The following is a 26770-nucleotide window of genomic DNA, read 5'->3' on the forward strand; positions in this document are numbered from 1 at the left end:
CAGCATAGCGCCACCTTCTGACATGGGAAAAACCAAAAAATTTATTCTTCAAAAATCTATATCTCATCTTCTATTTACTCAATTGTCATCAAACTTCATACGCAAACTCTTCATAGCTCACCTGACATATACGCCAAATTTTGTGCACTTTCGCCCCGGGGGTGCTGGTTATGGCACAAATGATATTGCAGCTTCTGATTGGTCAAACTTGGCAAGCAAACTCTTTACGGTATTTCGCGGGGACGCATGCCCCCGCCCCCCCTGGCCGCTGGCGCGAGGGCCCGTCGAGGCCGCTTGCGGCTTTAATTATTATTATTATTATTAACTTCTGGCTTTGGCAGGGGCATTCAATCTTCTCCAGAAAGGGCCAGTGTAGGTGCAGGTTTTCATTCCAACCAAGCAGAAGCCACACCTGATAGTCTACTGAAAGCCAAGATAAACTAATTAAACACATTGTACGGCTCCTACTTGACTGAAATGAAAACATGCACCCAACACTGGTGCTTTGTGGATAAGATTGGACACCCTTAGGCCGAGGTCACGCCCACTTCGGGTTTAAATCCCAATTAAGAATATTTGAAGCACTAAACAGATACAGACAGTGGTATTACGCTCCACCCCCATCAGAAACCATGCAAACTTCTGCATGCAATTGTACTTTCTTGAATGAACTCGTTTTACTTTACCAAAACTAAGTTGCTTTTTTCCCCCCAATTACTTCGCCACGTAATAAGGCCTTGCATTCACAGAAGTACAGGCAGTGAACTGTAAAAAGGGTAATGGGTTTGATCCCAGCTGATAAAAGCCTACTGCTGCGCCCACTGTGCCCTTGAGCAAGGTGACTAATGCAAAGCTAAAGTGTTAGAAATTGCAACTATACATTACGGCTTGTTGTTTCCACAGAGTTGTAAAAAGAACGGCCAGATTTCCAAAGTGTTATCGAATAGAAATGCAATCAGAAAGCTGAATTGGAATTGATCTTTAATGTAAACAGCATGGTGTAGGGCTCTAAAATACATAAACATCTGAAGGGATAAAAAAATAATTAATGATAAAACACAGAGTATTTATCATTTAACTTAAATTAACATCAATGATCAAATTTATCATGTTCCTAAAAAAAAAAAATCTCTTAACTGACACAAATGAAACAGAATGCTGACTACTTGGCTGCACAAATATCACTAAAGTTTACACCATGTTACAAAAACAGAAGCTCAATATATTGCTTTGGAATGTTACAGCAGTCTACCACAAGTCTGGTGGGCATCAAATAGAAGCGAGCGTTGGATTTGGATTTTCAGGTTACAGTCCCACAGGCTGGCTAGACCACTAAGGGGAGGACAGACTCAGGTCAGGGCTACTATGATACAGGAGTTCAGGTAACAGTCTATCGTTTGTGAAGCACAGACAGGGTACGCTGATGGCGATGGACTTGGACACTATAACTAGTCTGCCTTTTCTGTGCCGTTAGCTGCTGCCTGTGTGAGACAGACGTCTGCTGTAGGAAGTGCTAAAGGCCAAAGTCCCCAGGCTCGACACACTCAGCAGCGGGGCTCTCACCTCAAACAGCATGGATGGAAATCAAAACTGAAAGGACAAGCATTATGACCATCTTTAAACCAGGTGTGTGTGTGTGTGTAGTTACTACAAAGTTAACTGAAATTTTTATGAGGTGCAGGTTCTGGACTTGAGAATCCAACCATAAGGGACACATGTCAGAAAGCTGTAAAGCAAACTGAGTTTGATAAACACACTGGGAAAGGCAATTAAAAAAAAAAAAAAAAGAATTAAGCAAAAAGAAATAAAAATCGATCCGTTGTTCTTTTTTGTTTCCTAAAAGTTTTTTTTTCTTCCAGTCTGCATGTAAAAAACAAACAAACAAACAAAAAACTTGGTCCAGTGGAGGGCTTTAGTTGCAGTCATAGACAAAGTCATAATTACTAGGTTCTTTTGGGATAGGGGGCGGGGCCTCTGGAATCTGGATGTTCTCCAGGTCCAGGAGGCGGAGCTTCATCTCCATGTTCAGAAGAGTGTCCAAGTCGGAGCGAGTGAATTCACTGGTCATCTCCTTCCCCAAAAGAGCGTTCAGCCCGTCTGTCCACACACAGTACTGAAACACAAACACACTTTACACATTAATCTACAGTCGAGTGCAAAAGTTTGCGCATCCTCAGAATGAAATGAGGGCTTCATTTCTTGTGACGTCTTCTTGTGCAGCAAGGCATTTAGAGTGTTGAGTTTCAAAGATTTTTCTTGTGTTTCAAGCAACGCAGATGGTCACATAGAGCAAAATTAATTGCAAAAAGTTCAAAAGTTTGCATCTCCCTTTAAGGCTGTGATATAAATATTCTCTAAGAATACATTATGTCCACCATTTGCCTTTATAACTGCCTCCAAATCATGTAAGCACTTTTAGAGCCCCTTAGTAATATTCAGCCCCATCTCGGCCACGCCCCACAACCCTGTTCTAACTTTGCAAGATGTATTTACTGTATGACGTCTTTCTGAAACCTCCAGAGACTCATGGTGAAATCTCTCTTCAAACTAGTCTGCATTGTGTTTTAGATTATCTGTGATTACGGAATGTTTTTTTTTTTTTGCAGAGAAATTGTAAAATGTACATACGTTTTCCATATTGAAAAAACCATGGGGGATGCAAACTTTTGCACTTAACCATATTTACAATAGGTTTGATCAATATAAATAAACGATCATATATATAATGGGCCCTAGTAAATGAGTAGCATTTGATGTGTTTTAACTATCACTACTAGTAGCAATGCCAGCAGCGCTTGCCGTGCGGGAAGCGCCTATCCGTTTACATAGTAAATTTCAAATTTTCACTCACTGTGTACCAACATAAAAAGTATGTTCATCTTCTCTAGAGTTGGGTATAAGAACCCCCCCGAATTTTCAGAATGTGCACTCAGATTTGCACGATACTGATTACTTTTGACATGGCGATCTTTTTTCTGAATGTTGACGGTGAAACCGCTGGGCGTGACCATGTTGGATTTTGATTGAAAGCCAATGACGTGCCACCCCTGTAATGCTAGACTCTAGCTCGCTTTCTGTTGGTCGAAACTGGCCGAATTCGATACCAGAGGTCGGGAATAATCATGACTCCTGGTGGGCCTTTTCGCTGTAATTTTGGTCAAAACAGAAGCCGTCCAGAGACAGCGGAAGTTCTAGTCACGGTCAATAGATGTGTATCCTTCTATGGAAAACAATAAAAATATTGGATTCTGGAGGATAGAAGAAAAAAAGAGAAGGTTGAGGGATGTTAATCATATTGTTTTGAAGAAGATACATTTGATTAAAAACATGTAATACATAGCGCTTTCGAGCGCTGCCCTCTGAAAAGTAACCTGTGTAGAACTGTGCTGCCACCTTTTGCCTTGTTGTGCCACCACATGCAATAAGGGGCGTCTGTATGCCAATTACACTACCGTTCAAAAGTTTGGGGTCACTTTGAAATGTCCTTATTTTTGAAAGAAAAGCACTGTTCTTTTCAATGAAGATCACTTTAAACTAATCAGAAATCCACTCTGTACATTGCTAATGTGGTAAATGACTATTCTAGCTGCAAATGTCTGGTTTTTGGTGCAACATAGGTGTATAGAGGCCCATTTCCAGCAACTCTCACTCCAGTGTTCTAATGGTACAATGTGTTTGCTCATTGCCTCAGAAGGCTAATGGAGGATTAGAAAACCCTTGTACAATCATGTTAGCACAGCTGAAAACAGTTGAGCTCTTTAGAGAAGCTATAAAACTGACCTTCCTTTGAGCAGATTGAGTTTCTGGAGCATCACATTTGTGGGGTCGATTAAATGCTCAAAATGGCCAGAAAAATATATTTTCTATTCATTTTACAACTTATGGTGGTAAATAAAAGTGTGACTTTTCATGGAAAACACTAAATTGTCTGGGTGACCCCAAACTTTTGAACGGTAGTGTAGGCGAGTATAGAGAAGAGAATACAGTCAGAAAGGACAGATTTAATACTTTAAAACTTTAAAAGGAATCTCTATAGATTGTTATTACCCTTAATGATCTTTAGTTGGGTTTGAATGATTCAGTATAATGGCCAACAAAATACCTACAATCAGCGGTTCTGGTCATGCCATTGCTCAGCTGCTGAAACTGATTTGAGTAAAACCCCGATTCCAAAAAAGTTGGGACAAAGAAAAAATTGTAAATAAAAACTGAATGCAATAATTTAAAAAAATAAATATATTACTTACCAGCTGGGAGGTCCGTATCGTGAAATACCGTGACTGAGGTCTTGAAAATACTGACCGAGGCCTCTGGGCCGAGGTCAGTATTTTCAAGGCTGAGGTCATGGTATTTCACGATACAGACCTCCCAGCTGGTAAATAATATATATTTCTCTCTGTTCATCTGTAAAGGGTAGTGGTAAGACTTCTCTAGCCAAGGCTCTCTGCATGAAAGCTGTGGAAGAGCTGGATGCTCACATCGAGGTCGTGGACTCCAAGAAACTTAAAGGTACAGAGAAGTATTTCTACATCTGTATGAGAATTATTCTAGGAATAACTTATGCTATTGAACGCTCTCTCCTGAAGACTTTCCCATGTCAACAAATTTAAAGGAACAGTTTCACCTGTTGACACTGGAGACTCATTACACAAACGCTAAATAAACTCTCCTCATAGAAAACATCACGTCAACAATTACACACATTTTTGTAATCTGGATCATAAAAAAAAAAGTCCCTGTGTACTGGCTTACGAGAGAAACAGTAACATATCAGAATGAGCTTATTACAACCCCAATTCCAAAAAAGTTGGGACAAAGTACAAATTGTAAATAAAAACGGAATGCAATAATTTACAAATCTCAAAAACTGATGTTGTATTCACAATAGAACATAGACAACATATCAAATGTCAAAAGTGAGACATTTTGAAATTTCATGCCAAATATTGGCTCATTTGAAATTTCTTGACAGCAACACATCTCAAAAAAGTTGGGACAGGGGCAATAAGAGGCTGGAAAAGTTAAAGGTACAAAAAAGGAACAGCTGGAGGACCAAATTGCAACTCATTAGGTCAATTGGCAATAGGTCATTAACATGACTGGGTATAAAAAGAGCATCTTGGAGTGGCAGCGGCTCTCAGAAGTAAAGATGGGAAGAGGATCACCAATCCCCCTAATTCTGCGCCGACAAATAGTGGAGCAATATCAGAAAGGAGTTCGACAGTGTAAAATTGCAAAGAGTTTGAACATATCATCATCTACAGTGCATAATATCATCAAAAGATTCAGAGAATCTGGAAGAATCTCTGTGCGTAAGGGTCAAGGCCGGAAAACCATACTGGGTGCCCGTGATCTTCGGGCCCTTAGACGGCACTGCATCACATACAGGCATGCTTCTGTATTGGAAATCACAAAATGGGCTCAGGAATATTTTCAGAGAACATTATCTGTGAACACAATTCACCGTGCCATCCGCCGTTGCCAGCTAAAACTCTATATTTCAAAAAAGAAGCCGTATCCAAACATGATCCAGAAGCGCAGACGTCTTCTCTGGGCCAAGGCTCATTTAAAATGGACTGTGGCAAAGTGGAAAACTGTTCTGTGGTCAGACGAATCAAAATTTGAAGTTCTTTATGGAAATCAGGGACGCCTTGTCATTCGGACTAAAGAGGAGAAGGACGACCCAAGTTGTTATCAGCGCTCAGTTCAGAAGCCTGCATCTCTGATGGTATGGGGTTGCATTAGTGCATGTGGCATGGGCAGCTTACACATCTGGAAAGACACTATCAATGCTGAAAGGTATATCCAGGTTCTAGAGCAACATATGCTCCCATCCAGACGACGTCTCTTTCAGGGAAGACCTTGCATTTTCCAACATGACAATGCCAAACCACACACTGCATCAATTACAGCATCATGGCTGCGTAGAAGAAGGGTCCGGGTACTGAACTGGCCAGCCTGCAGTCCAGATCTTTCACTCATAGAAAACATTTGACGCATCATAAATGGAAGATACGGCAAAAAAGACCTAAGACAGTTGAGCAACTGGAATCCTACATTAGACAAGAATGGGCTAACATTCCTATCCCTAAACTTGAGCAACTTGTCTCCTCAGTCCCCAGACGTTTACAGACTGTTGTAAAGAGAAAAGGGGATGTCTCACAGTGGGAAACATGGCCTTGTCCCAACTTTTTTGAGATGTGGTGTTGTCATGAAATTTAAAATCACCTAATTTTTCTCTTTAAATGATACATTTTCTCAGTTTAAACATCTGATATGTCATCTATGTTCTGTTCTGAATAAAATATGGAATTTTGAAACTTCCACATCATTGCATTCCGTTTTTATTTACAATTTGTACTTTGTCACAACTTTTTTGGAATCGGGGTTGTAGTTTACGCCATCTCACTATGCAAATAAATGCAATTAAATTTCAAAATAAATAAAAAAATACTGGAACAAAAGGTTATTTTTAAACTCTGAGCAACTGATCGATGTTTTGGGCACAAGAATTGCTCCTGAAGGTGTTTTACTTTACTTTCTCAAGATGGATGTACATTGCTGGAAGCAGCCAAATAAGGCTGATGGAAAAAAAAAAATTTAATTTAAAATAACTGAAAATGTCAAACAGCTGTAACTTCTGTTTTGTTTAACCTAGGGGGAAAATAAAACCAGTTTTGAATTCAGAACTTCATACTCTTTCTTTTGATATGCCACACTCCTTGATCACAACTAGATTTAAAAATGGCCCGTCATTGCTACTACTAGTATAAAACACGACATTTTTCAAATGCACATTGTTATTGAAATTGTGAAACTTTTAAAAGGCAAAGTAGATGAAAGTCATTTTTTTCACACTGTGATATGGTTTACCTCATGCTTGTCAGGAGCAATGAAGTTTAAATACTCATCAGACTCATAGAGGATAGAAAAGGCCAACTCCAGCACTTCCTAAGAACGAGAGAGAAACAGCGGGAAAAGAAATCAGTTTATGTTTCTGAGCCATTTATACATCTCCTCTGCATATACTACAACAGATGGCTTATCCTGTCACAGTGTGTGTGTGTGTGTGTGCATGCCCCAACTTCTGCTGGGAATCAGTGAACAGCCAACACAGGGAGTGTTTCAGTGCTTTAATGTAACGAGATGCTCCTCAGCTCCTGACAGATTGCACAAGACAAATGTTTTTCGGATCACTGTCAAGGAAACCAGCTACCACCGGGCAAGTGTTTCTGAATACAAAACTACTCTTATGTCAGACAAACCTGACTTTTAAACCACCAATTTGTGCCACAAATCCTTTTTATTCTTTAAGTGTTCAACTGGTGCAGGATTTTAAATTGCTTGAGGTGGGAATAGAATTGATTTTCTAGGTTTCCTGTTTCTCATAGTTGCTGTTAATGGCTTAAAAGTATATGTTAAGGTATTAATAGTAAGAAAATAACTCAAATTGGGTGGCAAATATGACTGGTTCAAGAGTTTCGTGAAGATGAACAAATGAATGAATGAAACAAATAACTCAAAATGGTATCAATAAAAATTGTGTAATTTAATAACTTGTCTGTTCAGATTTTGTAATGCTTCTTCAAAACTTATGATTCTTTTCAAATGAGTTTTATTTATTCTTTGTGTTGTATTTCATTAGATTTAAAAAATCTTTTGTGATAAATTGTTAAACAGAAGTACATTTGCCCATGGCGGCATGGTGGTGTAGTGGTTAGCACTGTCGCCTCACAGCAAGAAGGTCCGGGTTTGAGCCCCGTGGCCGGCGAGGGCCTTTCTGTGCGGAGTTTGCATGTTCTCCCCGTGTCCACGTGGGTTTCCTCCGGGTGCTCCGGTTTCCCCCACAGTCCAAAGACATGCAGGTTAGGTTAACTGGTGACTCTAAATTGACCGTTTGTGTGAATGCGAGTGTGAATGGTTGTCTATGTGTCAGCCCTGTGATGACCTGGCGACTTGTCCAGGGTGTACCCCACCTTTCGCCCGTAGTCAGCTGGGATAGGCTCCAGCTTGCCTGCGACCCTGTAGAACAGGATAAAGCGGCTAGAGATAATGAGATGAGATGAGACATTTGCCCATTTTCTATTTAAAAAATGGGGGGACAAACTTTTGCACTCAGTGGTAGTAGAGAACCCTGGTACAGTCTGGCTATAAACTGACAAGTGCAGGTACACACTTTTGTACTCTGGGACAAATTTCTGTTAACAGATTTTGGAAAGAAAAAAACAACAACCCAGATTCAAGTGGAAGTGAGCAATACTTAAAAGTAGACTGCCTTCAGCTTTTTCAAGTGTAGGTCATAAAAATAATTTTCCCGACATCCAATAATTTTTGTTTAGTGGCCCTAAATTCGCCGCTATTTTTTCCTTCTTCAGCATGACCCAATTCAAGATACTTACGTCATGCATCACGTGGTGGGCTTTCCCTGTTCGTGCAAGGCATCGTGGGATACAAATTTGAAACAGGAGAGAACAATGGAGGATGTGAGTGTGTGAATGAAAGGTGAAAGACCGACTACAGTAACAGAAAGCGAGAAGAAAAGACGTTGTGTTGCGAAGGAAAGGAAACGCAGGACCAAACTAATAAATATCGGCGGTCAGCGAGCACCTCGGTGTGATCAGCTGTTCATTTAGCAACAGAATGATGGAACTGTCAGTGCACGGTCAAGGTAAACCTGTAGATGGCAGTAATGCAACACTGTGGATGCCAGCTGCTGTAAAACCCAAAAGAAGAAGAAAAAGAAGGTAAACCTGCACATGTGCACACAGACTTCCTCTGTCTGCTTGACTGCGCAAAGTGAACAATTTCATACACATTATTTGTTAGGGAATCCCCTCAAGTTAAATAAGTTCCCAGCCACAGAATGGCCTGATTTTTTTTTTAGATATTGCAGAAATAAACATCACAATGACCAAATTTCAGAGGGAACTAAATTTCACCGATTTTATGAAATCAAAAGGCCTTCTAGCTTTAACAGTTATTCCACGAGTAGTACATGAGCTGATAGCCGACGAGGTGCGTAGCACTGAATTGGCTATAAGCCATGTACGACGAGATTGAGTGGGATAACTGTTTTATTCTATCCACAGTCACTGGATTTTGAGAAACAGAGCATTTTTAGTTTTAGCAAATTCGATAAATAAAAACTTTATACAAAACGTCCGACAAAATCATTTCCGCTTAGAATGTAAACAAACCAGCAAAATGACAGAAGCAATTTGTGAAAAATGCTAAAATAATAATTCTTGGAAAAAAAAAAAAAGATATGTTCTTACCATCAAATATTTTTATTCCATATTTTGTTGCTTTTTTGTATTTTTGGGGTTTTGTTTTCGAGTCGAGTTTTTATTTCATCCTCAATTGATTCAGCAACACGCTCCACCATTTTGTTTTCCTGTACTCACAGGATATGAGCTGATAGTCTAGTAGTAGAATAGCCAATCAGAGCGCGCGATTGCTCATATCCAGTGAATGTGGATAGAATAAAAGAACATATGCCATGCTTCAAATCTAGGTTTTGATTAGTGATGCTACTGTCAAGTCAACAAAATTTCACTTTACCCTTAATGGTTCACTTGCCTTTGTGCTCACTGCATGTGTAAGCCCCAGAAAGCCCTGAATCTATTGCAGCTCTCAACGCTTGTATGTTCAACGACTTGATCAGTTTATCAAATACAGTCGCTATTCTCACTCCTAGGGCCTATTAGAGTAACCAGTCCAGATCACAGTACAGAAACCCAAACAGACACGAGAGATAAATACAAAGTAATGAAGCTGTGAGGCAGCAGCACCACTGTTGCCTCACATACAGCAACAGCTAAAACTCGTGTGTAGACACACAGTGTGGTTGAATTCTTGAATCTGACTGGTCAGGAGGTGTTTATTTTCATATAACAGCACAGGAAGCTCTGACTGTAACGTGCATGATAGGTTTATATTAATGGTCTCAGAGTGACAGCTCATATAAAGGGACTTCTATAGCAGACACGCCACATAAGACGAATAATAAACGGATTTAAAAACAGGTTGTTTAATAAAGCAAAAATTATTAATGTGTTAAAATCATTGATGCAAAGTTTAAAGACATTTATTTAACAGTATATGTAAAGAGTCTCAGATGTAAGCACTGTCGGTCTCGGTTACGCTTTGTTTTCTTCTTCTCTGTAAAATGACAGGCCACACTTTGCGTTTGTATATGTGTGTGTGTGTGTGTGTGTGTGTGTGAGACAGAGAGAGAGAGAAAGTGCAAGCTTATTGCAGTTGTAACATAAGTGAGAACAGGAACTAACTTGTCTCTCAGACATTCCACAACATTAAATCTTAAAACACTATAAACTGTTCAAAAACGTGCGATGTGTCGTTCATTAATGGATTCAATATGATAATCATTGACAAAGTCACCATTCATTGCTTGGCTTTTCTATGTAGTTCGACAGGAACTCTGTAGGAGGCAGTCTTATTGTGTACAGGAATTGCCACAGACTGGTCTGTCTTATTGTTCAGAATGAGTGATACCATCTGGGTGTGTTTGTGTTCCATCTCCCTGAGCAGAGGCAGTAGTGTGCCACGGTGCGCTCTGTGCCCCTCAGCCATTCTTCCTGCTGCATCCTCAGTGATAAAACCATAAACATAGTTGACAGAGCAGCACAATGCGGCTTTGTTTTTCATGCTAAATTTGTCTTTCATGAGTCAGCCTGTGGGACCCGGGGGAAAGCCTGAGGCGGCTGAATTCACCTGAGTACACAGAGTCCTCACCATTTTTTGTTATTTAAAGCAAAATAACACCATTTATGAGGTCAAAAATAGAAAGCAAGGTGGATTTGGAGTCTCACAGCTGTACTGAAAGCTTTACATTGAAGTAGTCGGTGTTCATTCATCCATTCATTTCATCTACAGTAACTGCTTTATCCTGGTCATGATGGATCTAAAGCCTATCCTGGATACACTGGGCATGAAGCAGAAAAGCACCTTGGATGGGACTCCCAGCTCACCGTCACAGATCTATCCACACACTCATGTTGGTGGAAGCCATGGCCTAACAGTTAAACAGCTTTGGGACCAAAAAGCTGTTTCTCAACTAAATGATGCACAGTGGGCATGGGCAGACACTGATCAGTACAATAAGTCTCCTCCAGCATATACGCTCTCACTCACCTTGTTCTGCTTCAGAGCTCCCTTCTCCTTCATGTGTGGACAGTCCTTACCGGTGACAACAGCTTTAATATCAGCCACGGGCACTGTCGAGAAGGAAAAGTGGCAATGAGTTATGATCCAGGTCTGCTCTAGGCTTCTGGAGTAACGGCTCTGCACTACAGTGATGCACTCAGCTGTACTTACATTTGTCCTGTAGAGAATCATGAGGCACCTCTCCCTGAGGACTCTCCTCCAGGTCCCCATAGTGCAGTACTTTATGATTGGGTGACAATCGACAATACCAGAACTTATCTAAGGGGGGGAAGAGAGAGAAAGAGAGTGTGTGAGAGAGAGAGAGAGAGAGAGAGAGAGAGAGAGAGAGAGAGATTCAACTGGTATTCACTACTGATCTCTGTGTTACAAATGATTATTTATTAAACATTATTCCCAACAATGTAATACTTTCATGAATCACTGATGAGTAGCTTTTCATCTCCGTGCACATACAGAATGTTGGAAGCAATAGTAAATTTGTAAAAACAAACAGGATATTTCTTCTAAAATATTCAAAAAAGAGATGTTAGAAAAAGATGCTGTGTAATGTTTATTAACACTGATCAAACGAACTCCATTCTTAATTTGTTTTGGCTAAAATTCTGCATCCATCAAAATCTCCTCTAGACATTAAGAGACGCAAACTGCATGACTATTTCTAATTGTCAATTATTAGATTTTTGCTCATAACTTTTATACGGGGCGGCACGGTGGTGTAGTGGTTAGCGTTGTCGCCTCACAGCAAGAAGGTCCTGGGTTCGAGCCCCGGGGCCGGCGAGGGCCTTTCTGTGTGGAGTTTGCATGTTCTCCCAGTGTCCGCGTGGGTTTCCTCCGGGTGCTCCGGTTTCCCCCAAAGACATGCAGGTTAGGTTAACTGGTGACTCTAAATTGAGCGTAGGTGTGAATGTGAGTGTGAATGGTTGTCTGTGTCTATGTGTCAGCCCTGTGATGACCTGGCGACTTGTCCAGGGTGTACCCCGCCTTTCGCCCGTAGTCAGCTGGGATAGGCTCCAGCTTGCCTGCGACCCTATAGAAGGATAAAGCGGCTAGAGATAATGAGATGAGATGAACTTTTATACGTCCGTGACATTTTAAAAAGAAATAAATAACTATTGACATTGAAATAGTTACTGTGTAATGACTGATTTGCTCAGTGTTACAGAGGCACACACATTTCCCATGATATTATCAGAAATGCTTTTCAAAATAGGTATCATTTTGCGATCACCATTTTTTGCAGCACACCTTTTCTGTGTGTCAATAATAATGTGTTAAAAAATCATTTAAAAAAAATAATGAAGCTTTAGAAACGACTTATTTGCTTCCACAACTTTGGCCTGTAGTACAGATGTACATATAAAAGGCGAGACTTCAGAGGTGCTATTGGCCTGCTGGCTGAATAAATCTAACTGGCATGAAGACTCTCTAAGCCCTGCCTGGCACCTCCAACACTGGACAGAAGGCTGGCACAAAGTGTCAGCGCTGCTCACACATAGGCTGACGGCTGGCACTTGCTCTGGTGCCTCCATCCAAAGCCTAATTGCTGAGAATAGCATCCTGGCAACGTGGCAAAGAGTGGAGAGTCTGGGATCTGCCGAGTCGTGCTGAATCATCCGCAGTGACACTTTGCAGCCCGCTCAAGCTCTCCCATGGCCTGAGCCGAGAACAGGATTTAATACAAACAGACTGCTCATTACGTTCTTTCTCTATAGCATCATCCACCTAACAAATACACCCAACCGACTGAGGCTTATTTATCTATATACACACGCAAACCGAGCGGCTGTGAGCAGCCAGACGGTGGAACCGCCAACCATCTGTGTGTGCATACAAGATGTCAGAAGAAATCAAGCATGCTGGTTATTTTCGAGGTGTAAACAAATAATAAAACAAGGTTTTACAAGCGAGGTTTCTTATGTAGGGACCCTGGTTGCAGTTTAATAGATTTCTTTGCTAAGCTTTAAATAGAGAAGGAAGTACAGAAAGACAGAGCGAGAGTGAGCAAAGTAATTTACATTTAAGAGCGGCTCGATGAATACATGATGGACAGATGCAGATTGAGTAGAGCTCTTCAAGTAAAAACGATGGAAGAGGGATTTTAAGGATAAAGAGGAAGTCAGAATGAGAAGAGACTTCTTTAAGGGCAGTTGGGTGGAGAGACATTTTCTGCACGGTGCAAAGTTTTAACGTTTAATTCAATTTGTATAGTGCTTTTAACGATCGCATGATCACAAAGCAGCTTTACAGAAATCCGTATGCAGATAAAGTAGATCCCTAATCAGCAAACCAGAGGCAGCAATGGCAAGGAAAAACCACTGACATGACATAAGGCTTCTGAAGAAAGCTTCAGAAAAGCCAGACTCAAGAGAACCCAAAAAATATATGAACACACCCATGCAAGTACAATAGATTTATACGAGTGTATACGTAAACTTACACAGCTAATGATCTTCTAATCAACAGCCATTAAACACAAACACATGAGGAATGAACAGACAGTGAAAAAGTGTTGTGTGGGCGCACATGCCAGATCGTGCCATGAAATTACTCAGATGAAGTCAACAAGGAAACCACAAACATTTCTAATCAAAGTTACAGAAACAAAAGAATAAAAGCAAAAAAGAGTTTATGTACCAGCTGTTACATTTTACTATGCTCAAAACCAAGCCCTATTTGGACAGGATTATTTTAACACGGGGATCTGGGGCAAAGTCATTTTCACCAGGGTTTCTCTCATTTTTCATCATATCCGAATCAGTCCGATTAGAAATATTCAGAGACTGAATGCCTGGAACAATTGGAAAGATTACGGCGTCTTTTATTTAAAATAATAATGTCAATTTTCATGCAAATGTCCATGCTGGTAATGACTGTGATATCACGCTGGGGGAAAGATTTTGCATAAGAATGAATCCATTTCAGATTTTTATTTAAAGTATATTGTAGATCATATAGGTGACTGTTGTAGTGGGATTGTTTTTTTTTTTTTTGCTAACACTTTATTTAAAGGGTATCTACATAGTGCCTTTATAATACGTAAAGGAGAATTAATGAAAGGCTCGTGTCAAAACACGCAAGATAATATTGGAGGGTTTATGCAACTGTGTTTTTATTATGGTATCTACTACTTATAGGAACATGGTCCATTTGTATTTAAAATGATTATGGAGCTACATTCCAATACAGTTATTTTTTAAATGAAGCCCATATGCCAATCAAATGAGTTATTTTATTTCCCTCAAACTACAATGTTAATCAAATTTACATTTATAACACTCATGTTGCACTGTGGGTACTTTGTGTGCAAGTATAACAACAACTTCTTTCGGCTGCTCCCGTTAGGTGTTGCCACAGCGGATCATCACGATCCGCATATTTGATTTGGCATAGGTTTTTACACCGGATGCCCTTCCTGACGCAACCCTTCCCAATCTGTCCAGACTTGGGACTGGCACTAAGTATGCACTGGATTGTGCAACACCAGTGGCTGGGTATTTTACCTAATCTGCATGTCTTTTGAACTGTGGGGGAAACCCAAAAAGAACATACAAACTCCACACAGAAAGGCCCCTGTCAGCCATGAGGTTTGAACCCAGAACCTTCTTGCTCTGAGACAGCGGTGCTAACCACCGCACCACCCTGTATGCAAGTATAACTCATGTTACCATATTTTTGTGTTGCTAGCTCAGACTACATACACATTATAGACATGTAATGTCATTAATTTGAATCTGAGCAGACGCAAGCCCTTATGGGTCATTCAGTTTGCGCAGAAGATACAAAACATGCATCAATAATTAAGGAAGAAAGGGGGAAAAAAAAATTATAGGACAACAATAAGTACATCGTGTAGAACCCCAATCCCCGGGCCAGGTGCGGCCCTCAAGAGCCAAATGCCTGGCCTGCTCTGACCTGTTGGCACTAATACACTTGTCAGAATGTTATATAAAACTGTGCAACATGTGAAATAAAGTGTGCGCTGCTCTACTTTATTTTGACCTCATCCCACACCATACACTTGACCTCCGACCTATACCGTAAAGCGTGAGTGGATGTCAGAAGATGTACGTGCCCTCTACAGTCCTTGACTAGCTAGCTAAACCTGCCTATCATCTCCACCTGTTATTACCAGTAAGTAACAGATGATCATTAACTTTCTTAAACCAAGAACAACATGGCCTACATGAAAAAGTGCAAAGTTGAGCAAGCAAGCAGTCAGTTCCAATCTAACTGGACTGATCAGTTTTGTTTTATTTTACCGGACCACGCCAGTGCTAAACTGACATTCTTGACAGGGATGTAGACTGTAGCTGTCTGCAAAGCAGATAATATAAAAGTGCCACTATCCATGTTGCCAGTTTTAATGCCAACTAGCCTACAAATTTATATTTATCTCATCTCATCATCTCTAGCCGCTTTATCCTTCTACAGGGTCGCAGGCAAGCTGGAGCCTATCCCAGCTGACTACGGGCGAAAGGCGGGGTACACCCTGGACAAGTCGCCAGGTCATCACAGGGCAATTTATATTTATACCCTACAAATTTACATTTTTGTCCATCTGTCAATCTTCTTGTGGTATAATAAAATTTACAACAACAATATTAATAACTTCATTTGCATAGCACTTTTCATCCATAAAATGCTACAGAGCTTAATTAAAAAGAACAAATAGATGAAATGAGAGAACAGAAACAGTGGGGAATACAGTAATACTGAAACACAGCGAACTATAGTCTGTAAAATTTAATACAACATTTAAATAATATAAAGAGAAATTAAAATAATACAAAAATAAAAGCACATTATACTGTTTGGTAAGCACAGCATCAAACTAATGTATTAGTGTGTCAATGTGGTATTTAACTTTATATTTTAAAAGTGATGAACTGAAAATCTCTGTCTGTCTTCCTGTGTGCGCGCGTGTGTGTGTGTGTGGGTGTATAAATACGTCCTCCAGTCTGACTCTTTGCTCACACTCTCACTTGACTCTTCTTGAGGTGAATGTGGTTGTAGAGATGCTCCTGATGGCTGTCTATGTGAAAAGTTGTTTGGACATTTTGCAGATGTTTGCACTGTTTAACAATCAGCATTAAATGTTACTGTTGGTATGCAGCCATACAGTACCAGTCAAAAGTTTGGACACCCCTTCTAATTCAATGTTTTTTCTTTATTTTTATTAATTAAAAGACACTTCATGGCTTAAAGTAATGATGGATGTCGTTTCTCTTTACTTAGTTGAGCGGTTCTTGTCATAATATGGATTCCTACAGTTGTGGAATACTGGCGAGTGGCCTAGTGGTTAGTGTGTCCGCCTCTCGATCGGGACTTCTACTCATGGTTGGGTCATACCAAAGACCATCATAAAAATGGTGCCTGCTGCAATATAGATGCGAGTGGGGAGTCAAACTCTCGCGGTTACCAGAAGACTAGACCCCCACTGTAACCCTAGCTATGTAATATAGGTGAGAGGCCGAGGGCTACAAAACAGAGATCGGCGCCGCCAAACACACCTGAATGGTGCGGGAAGGACTTTGACAGTTGTCGAATAGGGCTATTTACTGTCTCGTCTCATCTCATTATCTGTAGCCGCTTTATCCTTCTACAGGGTCGCAGGCAAGCTGGAGCCTATCCCAGCTGACTACGGGCGAAAGGCGGGGTACACCCTGGACAAGTCGCCAGGTCATCACAGGGCTGACACATAGACACAGGCAACCATTCACACCTACGCTCAATTTAGAGTCACCAGTTAACCTAACCTGCATGTCTTTGGACTGTGGGGGAAACCGGAGCACCCGGAGGAAACCCACGCGGACACGTGGACAACATGCAAACTCTGCACAGAAAGGCCCTCGCCGGCCATGGGGCTCGAACCCAGGACCTTCTTGCTGTGAGGCGACAGCGCTAACCACTACACCACCGTGCCGCCCGGCTATTTACTGTATTTTTATTATTTACTGTTTGAGCTCAAACGCATTAAGAAACAAGAAATTGCACTAATTAACTTTTGACAAGGCACCTGTTAATTGAAAAGCATTCCAGGTGACGACCTCATGAAGCTGCTTAAGATATTGCCAGTAGTGTGTAAAACGTCATCAAGGTAAACGCTGTCTACTTTGAAGAATCTAAAATATGAAACATATTTTGTTTAACACTTATTTCCATACATATTCCACATGTTTCATAGTTTTGATGTCTTCAGTATTGTACTATAGTGTAGAAAATAGTCAAAATACAGAAACACCTAGGAACGAGTAAATGTGTCCAATCTTTTGACTGGTACTGTGTGTCAGGCTTTGTAGAAAAGCTGACAGTTGTCTTTGCCTCAGGATACTCAGTCCTTTCCCGCTGTGTGCCACTTGCTGTAATGCTGTTGTTTGTCCTTGTTTTTGCTATTAGAGGTGCAGTAATAATGTTTTTGGTTTGTGTGCAATATAAAAAGGTGTACGTGTGCCAAGAGGTTTAATTTTCAGTGTTGGTGGGTGTGTAAGTGTTTAACCCTGGACGTTTTAGCCCTTGGCTTGGCCTGCTTGATGTAATGTGGCCCTTGGGGAAAACTAATTGGGAAGCCCTACTTTCGACACTTCTACCTCTGTCATACAGCAAACTCTAATCCTGCGCAAAGCTATCATAATCGTTCTAGATGTCCTACAAAAACATTAGTGAACAGACATATAACTGAAAAATGTATGCCATTTGAATTAGTCCAGCAACTAGAGCAGAAATGAAACACTTTCATGGTTTATGGTGTTTTACACATCATCATGTTCTACACATAAGGCATAATTAACAAACCAACACCGAGGGCATAAAATATCCTGAGGATTATCCTGAGATTTATCCGAATTCTGCAGGGAGGAATGTTAAGTTGTTTGGGGATGCATTTAATGTGGTTTAATGATCCTGCACTGCCATACAGCAGCGAGCCAAAGTAACGGTCCTATTTATAAGTGGATGAAGGAAAATATGGCTTTCTTACAAAAGCTATACTGCAGCGTTTTGTGGTATAATATATAAAACAAGTTCCATGCTGTTACTGGACTTAATCCAATCCAATCCAATCCAATCCAATCCAATCCAATCCAATCCAATCCAATCCAATCCAATCCAATCCAATCCAATCCAATCCAATCCAATCCAATCCAATCCAATCCAATCCAATCCAATCCAATCACAGTCAAAGTCAAAGTCAGAGAAAGGTCAGATAGAAATAAAAGGGCTAAAACAGACAGACAAGTAGGAAAGTGTGAGATGGAGAACGAAAGAACAGAAACAAGGTGTCCACTCTCACCGTGATCTAATCATGTAGTGTGAAAAGTGTTAAATTATCCAGGCTAACTGATAAAGCCTCCCTCTGTGCTCAAGCAGACAGCCCCGGTCTCACAAAAGCCTGCGTGAAAACCAGTATTAACAGCTCTCTACTCCATACTGTAAAAGCTTTAACATCACATTCAAAACAGGAGCCAGTCGTTACCATTTGACTGCCTTAGGCCAAGTTTACATTAGACCGTATCTGTCTCGTTTTCTTCGCGGATGCACTGTCCGTTTACATTAAACCGCCTGGAAACGCCGGGAAACGGGAATCCGCCAGGGTCCACGTATTCAATCCAGATCGTGTCTGGTCCGGTGCTGTGTAAACATTGAGAATACGCGGATACGCTGTGCTGAGCTCTAGCTGGCGTCGTCATTGGACAACGTCACTGTGACATCCACCTTCCTGATTCTCTGGCGTTGGTCATGTGACGCGACTGCTGAAAAACGGCGCGGACTTCCGCCTTGTATCACCTTTCATTAAAGAGTATAAAAGTATGAAAATACTGCAAATACTGATGCAAATACCGCCCATTGTGTAGTTATGATTGTCTTTAGGCTTGCCATCCTTCCACTTGCAAGTGGTAAGTGACGCGCATGCCCGATATGCACTGAAAGCACACACACAGCGTCTCAGTCCCGAATCACTGCTCGTGCACTTCACTCGCGCGCTCTGTGAACTGCGCAGGGCCGGAGTGCGCACCCTCCAGAGGGCACTCGCTGTTCAGGGCGGAGTGATTTGGAGCGCAGGATGCCTGCGGAGCCGAGCGTATCCGTGTATTGGCGTTGCTGTGTGCAGACGAATCGTGTATTGGTGTTGCTGTGTGCACGCTAATCGTTTTAAAAACGTTAATCTGATGATCCGCTGATACGGTCTAATGTAAACCCCACCTTACTCTGACATCTGCAACAGTAATGCTCGAGACTAATAGCAACTAGCCAATATCGTTCACAGAAAAAAAAAGAACCATTTATTTAGGTTTATCAGTCTTTTTAGGAAATTATTTTCCAGAACTTTTCCAAGACACATACATGACAGTCGTCACTCACAGAAGGCCATCTCAAAATGACTGCTGCCTGTCAAAATACCCAACATTAAAATCATCAATAAACTACAAAACCCCAAAACTCCCACTGGCTGATTAAAACAGACACTCAAGCCTCGCTTCTCTCAAAACCCAGCATGCTATGAGCATAATGCTCAATATGTTTACCAGTAATCACGTTCAGGCTTTGCATCACACACTTGCAACCTTCTCTTACGTAGCATTCTCAGACTTTCCTGGTGCTTCATAAAATGATTGTATCTTGTACTGACTATGGCTACATCCACAAGACAACGGCAACGAGATTTTGTTAAAAAAAAATATCGCGTCCACATGGGCAACGGATCAGTAAAATATCAGGTACATATGGCAACACAACGCTTGCTGAAAACGATGCAATACACATGCCACACCTCTACGTGCGCTGTAAGACGGTCCCATCGGAGACACCAGAACAATAGAAGTAGGACGCATGTGCATAAACCCCTTCTTCTAGCCGGTGTGAAGCACTCACAGGATCAAGCACACAACAACAAGAAGAAGATGGCTGCGACTACGCGAGGAAATCGTGCCTTCTGTGCGTACAAATTAGTTTTATTAGTGTGCATAGTTTTATATAACTTAATTTTCTTATTGTGTGTGAACATTTTGAAAAGCATTTTTATATAATTTATATAACTTTTTATATTGTGTGTGAACATTTTGAAAAGCAGTCTTATCCAATAAAAAAAAGAAATTCAAGAAATGGTTCAGTTACTTGTTTATTTAAGAGAAAAGCTGTATACAAAAGTGAATGCAATGCAGTGGTTCATACAAAACAGCGAGAGTGCTGCTTGTTCTAGTCATGTGGTTGTGACGTCATCGTAAACAAATCCGTTCTACTCATCCAGATGACTTTGCAACTGCGCCGTTGCCAGATTTTTCCACTCTGGAACCCGTTCTCGTTTTGGGGCACCCAAAACGCCGGTGCCGTGTGGACGCCAGGCCGAAACGATAAACAATTTTATCAGATTCACCTGAATCCGTTGCCGTGTGGACAGCCTCTATGTCTTTAATATGATGAACAATTTGAATTACATTTTGTATAGTGCTAACGACCAACATTTTCACAAAGCAGCTTTACAGAAATCTGGATGTAGGATTTATATACATTTCGTATCTAGATTTTTATTTCATCCTAACAGCAAACAGTGTCTTCATTTAGTAATCATTTTAATTTCCAGACATTTCTTTAGTCCATCCTCTTTGTTGATTTTAGCCTTTATTTCTCAAAACGTATCTTCATGTTTTTCCCAGTATTGTACTGGCTTCTTTTTACATCAGAGTTTCCTGCTGTTAGTATTGCACTAGTTCTCTTTTGTATCAACCTTTCTAAGCCTTTGTCCGAAATCATTCCCTATTCACTATCTAGGGCACTATATAATGGGGACGCCATTTTGCAGTGCTGTCCGAAACCTTAGTGAGGACTATTACACCCTAGCCTGGGCCCGCCCATCCTAAGCGTGACGCAACACGAGGGCCTGTTGCGAGCTTAGTCTGGCCAGGCAAGCTATCTACAGCTCTTCCAAGCTCCCGAAAAATCGGGAGCCAATCAACTTTGAGCATCTCCAACAGCCCTGGGTAGAGGCGTGTTCAAGGCAGTGACATAGTAGAACTGCGACCGGAAGCCATAGATTGTTTACAGAATCTATGCCGGAAGCACTTCATTCACTAGAAACATTACGAACATGGAGTAAGTTCTCATTGAAAACGGAGCAAAGAGCAGCCCTGGAGGAATTTATTGAAAGGAAGGACATTTTCGCCTTGCTCCCGACCGGCTTCGGTAAGAGTTTAATCTACCAGTTAGCCCCGTCGCGTCACATACGTCAGAGGAAAGAGTGATGTGATTGGTTTAAGCTTCGTCACAGCCTTTTCTGGCTTCGACCAGTAGCAAACTGAGGCATTTCAGGGAGGCGGGTCAACCATGCACTTTGGGAAACGGTTGGGCTTAATATCTTTGCCAGACCAAATGCTCACAGAGCTTTGAAGTCGCGTTAGCCAGACTAATTACACCCTATATAGTGCACTCAAAGTATCCCACAATGCATCATGAAAAGTAGTGTACAACGATGGTCACTAACCAAAGCAATATATCCCATCATGCATTGAGGTCGCGCTGAAAGAAATCAAATTAAAAGTCTCTAATTTGATTTAATAAAAGGCAGCGGCAAAGAAAAAAGTATTCAGCCTTGATTTAAAAAAACAAAGATACAGGTATGTTGTATTTATTAATGTGGGAAATGTGCTCAGTATAATATGTATTTATCGCAAAAATACATGCATATATTTATTATTCTAAAAACCCACCAGCCGACTGATCTGGCACATTTAAATTGTGTGACAGTAATGACGTAAATACCAGCGCAACGGACTAGTGTCCGAAAGCGGGGTTTTTTTTTTTTTCATTTTACCAATGAGCTCACTATATAGTCCTCTATATAGTAATTCCCTATATAGGGAGTAGTGAACGAGTGAGCAATTTTGGACACAGGGTAAGATTTCAACTCTTGCTAGTGCTCACATTTAAGCCTTTCTTGATTAATTACAGTTAAATTTTTATATTTAAAAAAAAAGTATCCGTGCAGGCCCTGTACACTCTCACAGATAGTTTCTCGATTTGATCAGAACTTTTACTAAGATATCAGAAGTAGAATATACAGCTTTATGGTAAGAATTTAAAAGGATGGTTATGCTTATTCCCTGGCAAATAATATACGTGACAAATAAATAAATAATAAACATCTGAGTAATAAGGATTGCAGAACAATAACCATAAAAACACCTATAGTCATCAGAAATTTGGTCCGAATTCCAAAATACGCCAATCTTGTCCTGGATGAAGTAAATACGTTTATGCTGACGGTCCAGTGCATGAGAGGATCTCGATGAGTCAATCAGAAAATATTCTAAAATATGCAATATCTATTGCTTAAATGACAAACTTTACACCTTATCAGGGGCGGCACGGTGGTGTAGTGGTTAGCGCTGTTGCCTCACAGCAAGAAGGTCCGGGTTCGAGCCCCGTGGCCGGCGAGGGCCTTTCTGTGCGGAGTTTGCATGTTCTCCCCGTGTCCGCGTGGGTTTCCTCCGGGTGCTCCGGTTTCCCCCACAGTCCAAAGACATGCAGGTTAGGTTAACTGGTGACTCTAAATTGACCGTAGGTGTGAGTGTGAATGGTTGTCTGTGTCTATGTGTCAGCCCTGTGATGACCTGGTGACTTGTCCAGGGTGTACCCCGCCTTTCGCCCGTAGTCAGCTGGGATAGGCTCCAGCTTGCCTGCGACCCTGTAGAACAGGATAAAGCGGCTAGAGATAATGAGATGAGATACCTTATCAGGACACTTTCTCCATTTTCTCATTTTAAAAAGTTTTCCATGACTGGAGAACAAGTCCTGTAAATTTCCAGGTTGCTGAAGTTTTAATACTTTAATATAAGATGCATGTTTTCTGTAATTGGCCTGTGGATTTCCCGTTAACCCCATAATCAGTCGGAAGCTTGGTGGTCAGCAAGACTCCTTTAGAAGCAAAAGAATTAAATTAAGCAATTCCATGGTGTTAAATTGAGTTAAGCAATTCCTCCATTACTGCAATCAATTCCTATGCTTCTGGTCAATGGCCGGTGGAGACTCGAGTGGAAAAATGTTCACCGCCTGATAATATACATATACAGCATATTACAAAGCGCATGCTTTTGTGTCTGTGTTAGAGCTTTACCCTGTCTCCTGCGGCTGCTGATCTTCCTGAAGCAGGTGCCTTCACACAAGCGGTTGAGTCGCTGCTGTTTGATCAGCTCCATGATTTCAGGCTGGATCTTCTCCCTCAGCTCCCTGTAGAGCGCGCGCACACACACACACACACACAACAGTACTGTACATCAAAAAAGGCTACAGACACACCCAAAATTCAGTGTCTTCTTTTCTGAAAGAAGTCTTTCATTATGCAGATCTAAAGGTGAGAGCTGCATAAAGCGCACTCATTGATTTTCTGTATGCTCCCCTGACAGAGGTGTGCATTCTGCCTGGAATGCATAAAGCAGCTATTAAACTAAATTATGCATAGCTTGGAGAAAAGTGGCAGTGAGTTTGAGGTGGAGAAGAGGAGAAGGCTGTTCACACCCCAGTAGCATCACTCTTTTGTCTGCTTTAAATCGTGCACCTTAGCAAAACTGATTTGGGGACCTGTCAAAAAAAGATTTCTCTGGAAAATCAAAACGAGAAGCTAGAAACAAAAGTGTGTGTGTGTGTGTGTGTGTGTGTGTACACACTAGTCTGAGACACAATCCACTGAAATATGCTGCTGTACACAGAAACTGATGTATGGTGAGGGAATGATTAACATGAATTGTGCATGTGTATCCCCCCCCGCTCTCGCTTGTATCAGAACGCAAGCAGTTGAAGGAATAGGACACTTATTATGAATGTTGACTTCAACAAATAATTAACCCTGAAACAAGTAAGTAAAGAGCAGTGTCTCTCCCCAGGGATTTCAAATAGCATCCTGGTAAACTGCCATTTTGAAATAGCATTTTGCTTCTTGAAACAGCGTCAAAATCCACCCTATACGTTTCGTAAATACATTCAGTCGGTAAACAAGAAGTCGATGTGTGACAGACCTGAAAACGGTATACACGGTACAGAACCCCAAGCTGAAGCTCGGTACCAAATATCAAGCAGTTGTGATTTGTGGTTGCTGAGAAAAGTGTTACGAAAAGTTTGTAAATCCACACTATATGTTTCGTAAATACATTCAGTCGGTAAACAGGAAGTCGATGTGTGACAGACCTGAAAACGGTATACACGGTACAGAACCCCAAGCTGAAGTTTGGTACCAAGTGGCTATGATTTGTGGTCGCTGAGAAAAAGGGTGTTTCAGACGGACAGAAATACGGAGATATGGACGGACAGAGGTAAACCTGTATCCCCCCCCCCCCTTTTCCCAAGCAGGGGTATGATGAATACAGCTACAAGGCAGGTGCATCTCAAAATATAATTCATTTATGTTCAAACTCAACTGAAATGTTTCATTAGATTTAAAAGAACAAATTTTAAGAGTTTAAATGTTGCATAAAGTCCTGCCGGCATGTTCTCTGAAATGGAACATTGCAGCACAAATGATGTGCCGTCAGCTACAAAAAAATCTCTAATTGAGCATCCTCTTAGTCTAATGAGATCTAGACTGCCCTACAACTCCAGTGTCATTTGTGTGGAAATGTCCTTTTAATGTGTGCCTGCAATCTATGGTGGACCAGATCAAGCAAAATGAAAAAAATAAATAAAATGACTCAAAAAATAAAAATAAGCAAAAATATTTATTTATTTATTTATTTAGCTAGCTAGTTAATGTCTTTGTTAATGTCTTATTTATTTACTCATTTTTATGTTCACATGGTTTTGTAATTTATTTCCTATATCATATATCAGGCAAGAACGGGACAACATTTCACTTTCAAAACTACAGCAACTGATCTCCTCAGTTCCCAAACGTTTACGGAACGTCGTTCTTTTAACGTTTGTGATAAGAAGAGGTGATGTAACAGTGTTAAACATGCCCCTGTGCCAACTTTTTTGGAAACAGGGCCGTATGAGAGTACACTGTATACATCTCATCTCGTTATCTCTAGCCGCTTTATCCTGTTCTACAGGGTCGCAGGCAAGCTGGAGTCTATCCCAGCTGACTACGGGCGAAAGGCGGGGTACACCCTGGACAAGTCGCCAGGTCATCACAGGGCTGACACACAGACAACCATTCATGCTCACATTCACACCTACGGTCAATTTAGAGTCACCAGTTAACCTAACCTGCATGTCTTTGGACTGTGGGGGAAACCGGAGCACCCGGAGGAAACCCACGCGGACACGGGGAGAACATGCAAACTCCACAAAGAAAGGCCCTCGCCGGCCACGGGGCTCGAACCCGGACCTTCTTGCTGTGAGGCGACAGCGCTAACCACTACACCACCGTGCCGCCACACCGTATACATGACCACGTGAATGGTTGTAAGGTATATGTTACTCACAGAATGGGCCGAGACTGGAAGTCCTCCTGGTTCATTCTCTCTGACTGTCTGATCTTGAGGATCTCAGTGTAGCTCAGGTTCTGCAGGCGGGTCTTAAACTGGTCCAGAGAGTTAGGCTTGTTCGTCAGAGCACGAGTGATCTGTTCCCTCACCACCTGCATCACCTAACACACACACACACACACACAGATTAATTCATGATATTGTCTCAGATACAGACACTTTATGCTTTACAATAATTAACTAGACATTAATAGTTCAGCAAAGTGGCAACAGCGATCATTACAATCATTAAGACAAATACACCACAATGTCAGAGGCTATGACGGTTTGTATTCGTTGTAAATGAAGTTAAACTGAGTAGCGACTGGTGCTTCATTTTCTTTCTTGACAATGTGAACACAAAGTTGTACAAAACCATCAGTCGTTCCAGTGACAGTACAGCCACCTTGTCTTAGCATGCATCAAAAACTCAAAATGCATAAAATAAAATGTTCTGAATGTATAAAACTGAAGTGAAAGTCAGTTCTGTTCAACTGCACATGTATACGCGTTTCTTATTCTTGTTAATATCACTTAATCACTCTTTTCTGCTGTTCTTAAGAGAATATTTGATTTGATTTAACTTTATGTTTAGCCACCCATCATTTGTATTACTGCTATTACAGTCATCTGTAATATTAGTGCAACAATCACCAAATACAATACTGGCCCAGCTATCACAGAATCTGCAGCACTGGATGAGCCGGGCCTTTACTTTCAGGCTGTTACAGCTACATTTTGATAAATCATAGCGCAGAACAGAGAGAGTGGGCCGGCGAACGCAGCGTGTCCCGGCTGGCTGAACAGCTGTTCTGGATTTGAGTCCAGCTGCTGTTCCCACACACTGCAGCTAAAGCAGCACTGGGATTAGATGAGTTTTTAATTAGTGATAAAAAGAAGGCAAGGTCAGGGTTTCCTCTCAAATCACAGCCTTGATCCGTCTTTGTGCTTTGAAAGAGGATGAATAACGGCTAAATGGTGCGAAACCTCCAGTGATGTGCTTTAAAGTGCCATTCCACCATTGGATGTATTCTTTGGCATAAAATACAATATATTTTATGACAACATGACTAGACAGAAAAATCTTTTAGCTTCAAAATGATATATCAAACATAATTTTTTGACAACGACAA

General features: G+C 41.1%; 1 protein-coding gene across 4 annotated transcripts in view; it reads right to left on the reverse strand.

Annotated features, from left to right (window-relative positions):
- Positions 1 to 985: 985 nt before the first annotated feature.
- Positions 986 to 26770, reverse strand: part of elmo1 (engulfment and cell motility 1 (ced-12 homolog, C. elegans)) — a 202476-nt gene continuing 176691 nt past the window's right edge. For all 4 annotated transcript variants that reach the window (XM_060942768.1, XM_060942765.1, XM_060942766.1 and 1 more), the window contains 6 exons: positions 25596 to 25759; positions 23294 to 23406; positions 11338 to 11445; positions 11155 to 11237; positions 6874 to 6951; positions 986 to 2113 (listed from right to left, as the gene is read on the reverse strand). In XM_060942768.1, coding sequence (XP_060798751.1) covers positions 1913 to 2113; positions 6874 to 6951; positions 11155 to 11237; positions 11338 to 11445; positions 23294 to 23406; positions 25596 to 25759 — 747 coding nt within the window. In that variant the 3' untranslated portion in view covers positions 986 to 1912. The remainder of the gene's footprint in view (positions 2114 to 6873; positions 6952 to 11154; positions 11238 to 11337; positions 11446 to 23293; positions 23407 to 25595; positions 25760 to 26770) is intronic.

The sequence above is a fragment of the Neoarius graeffei genome, chromosome 16 (assembly GCF_027579695.1).
Source record: "Neoarius graeffei isolate fNeoGra1 chromosome 16, fNeoGra1.pri, whole genome shotgun sequence".
NCBI lineage: Eukaryota > Metazoa > Chordata > Actinopteri > Siluriformes > Ariidae > Neoarius > Neoarius graeffei.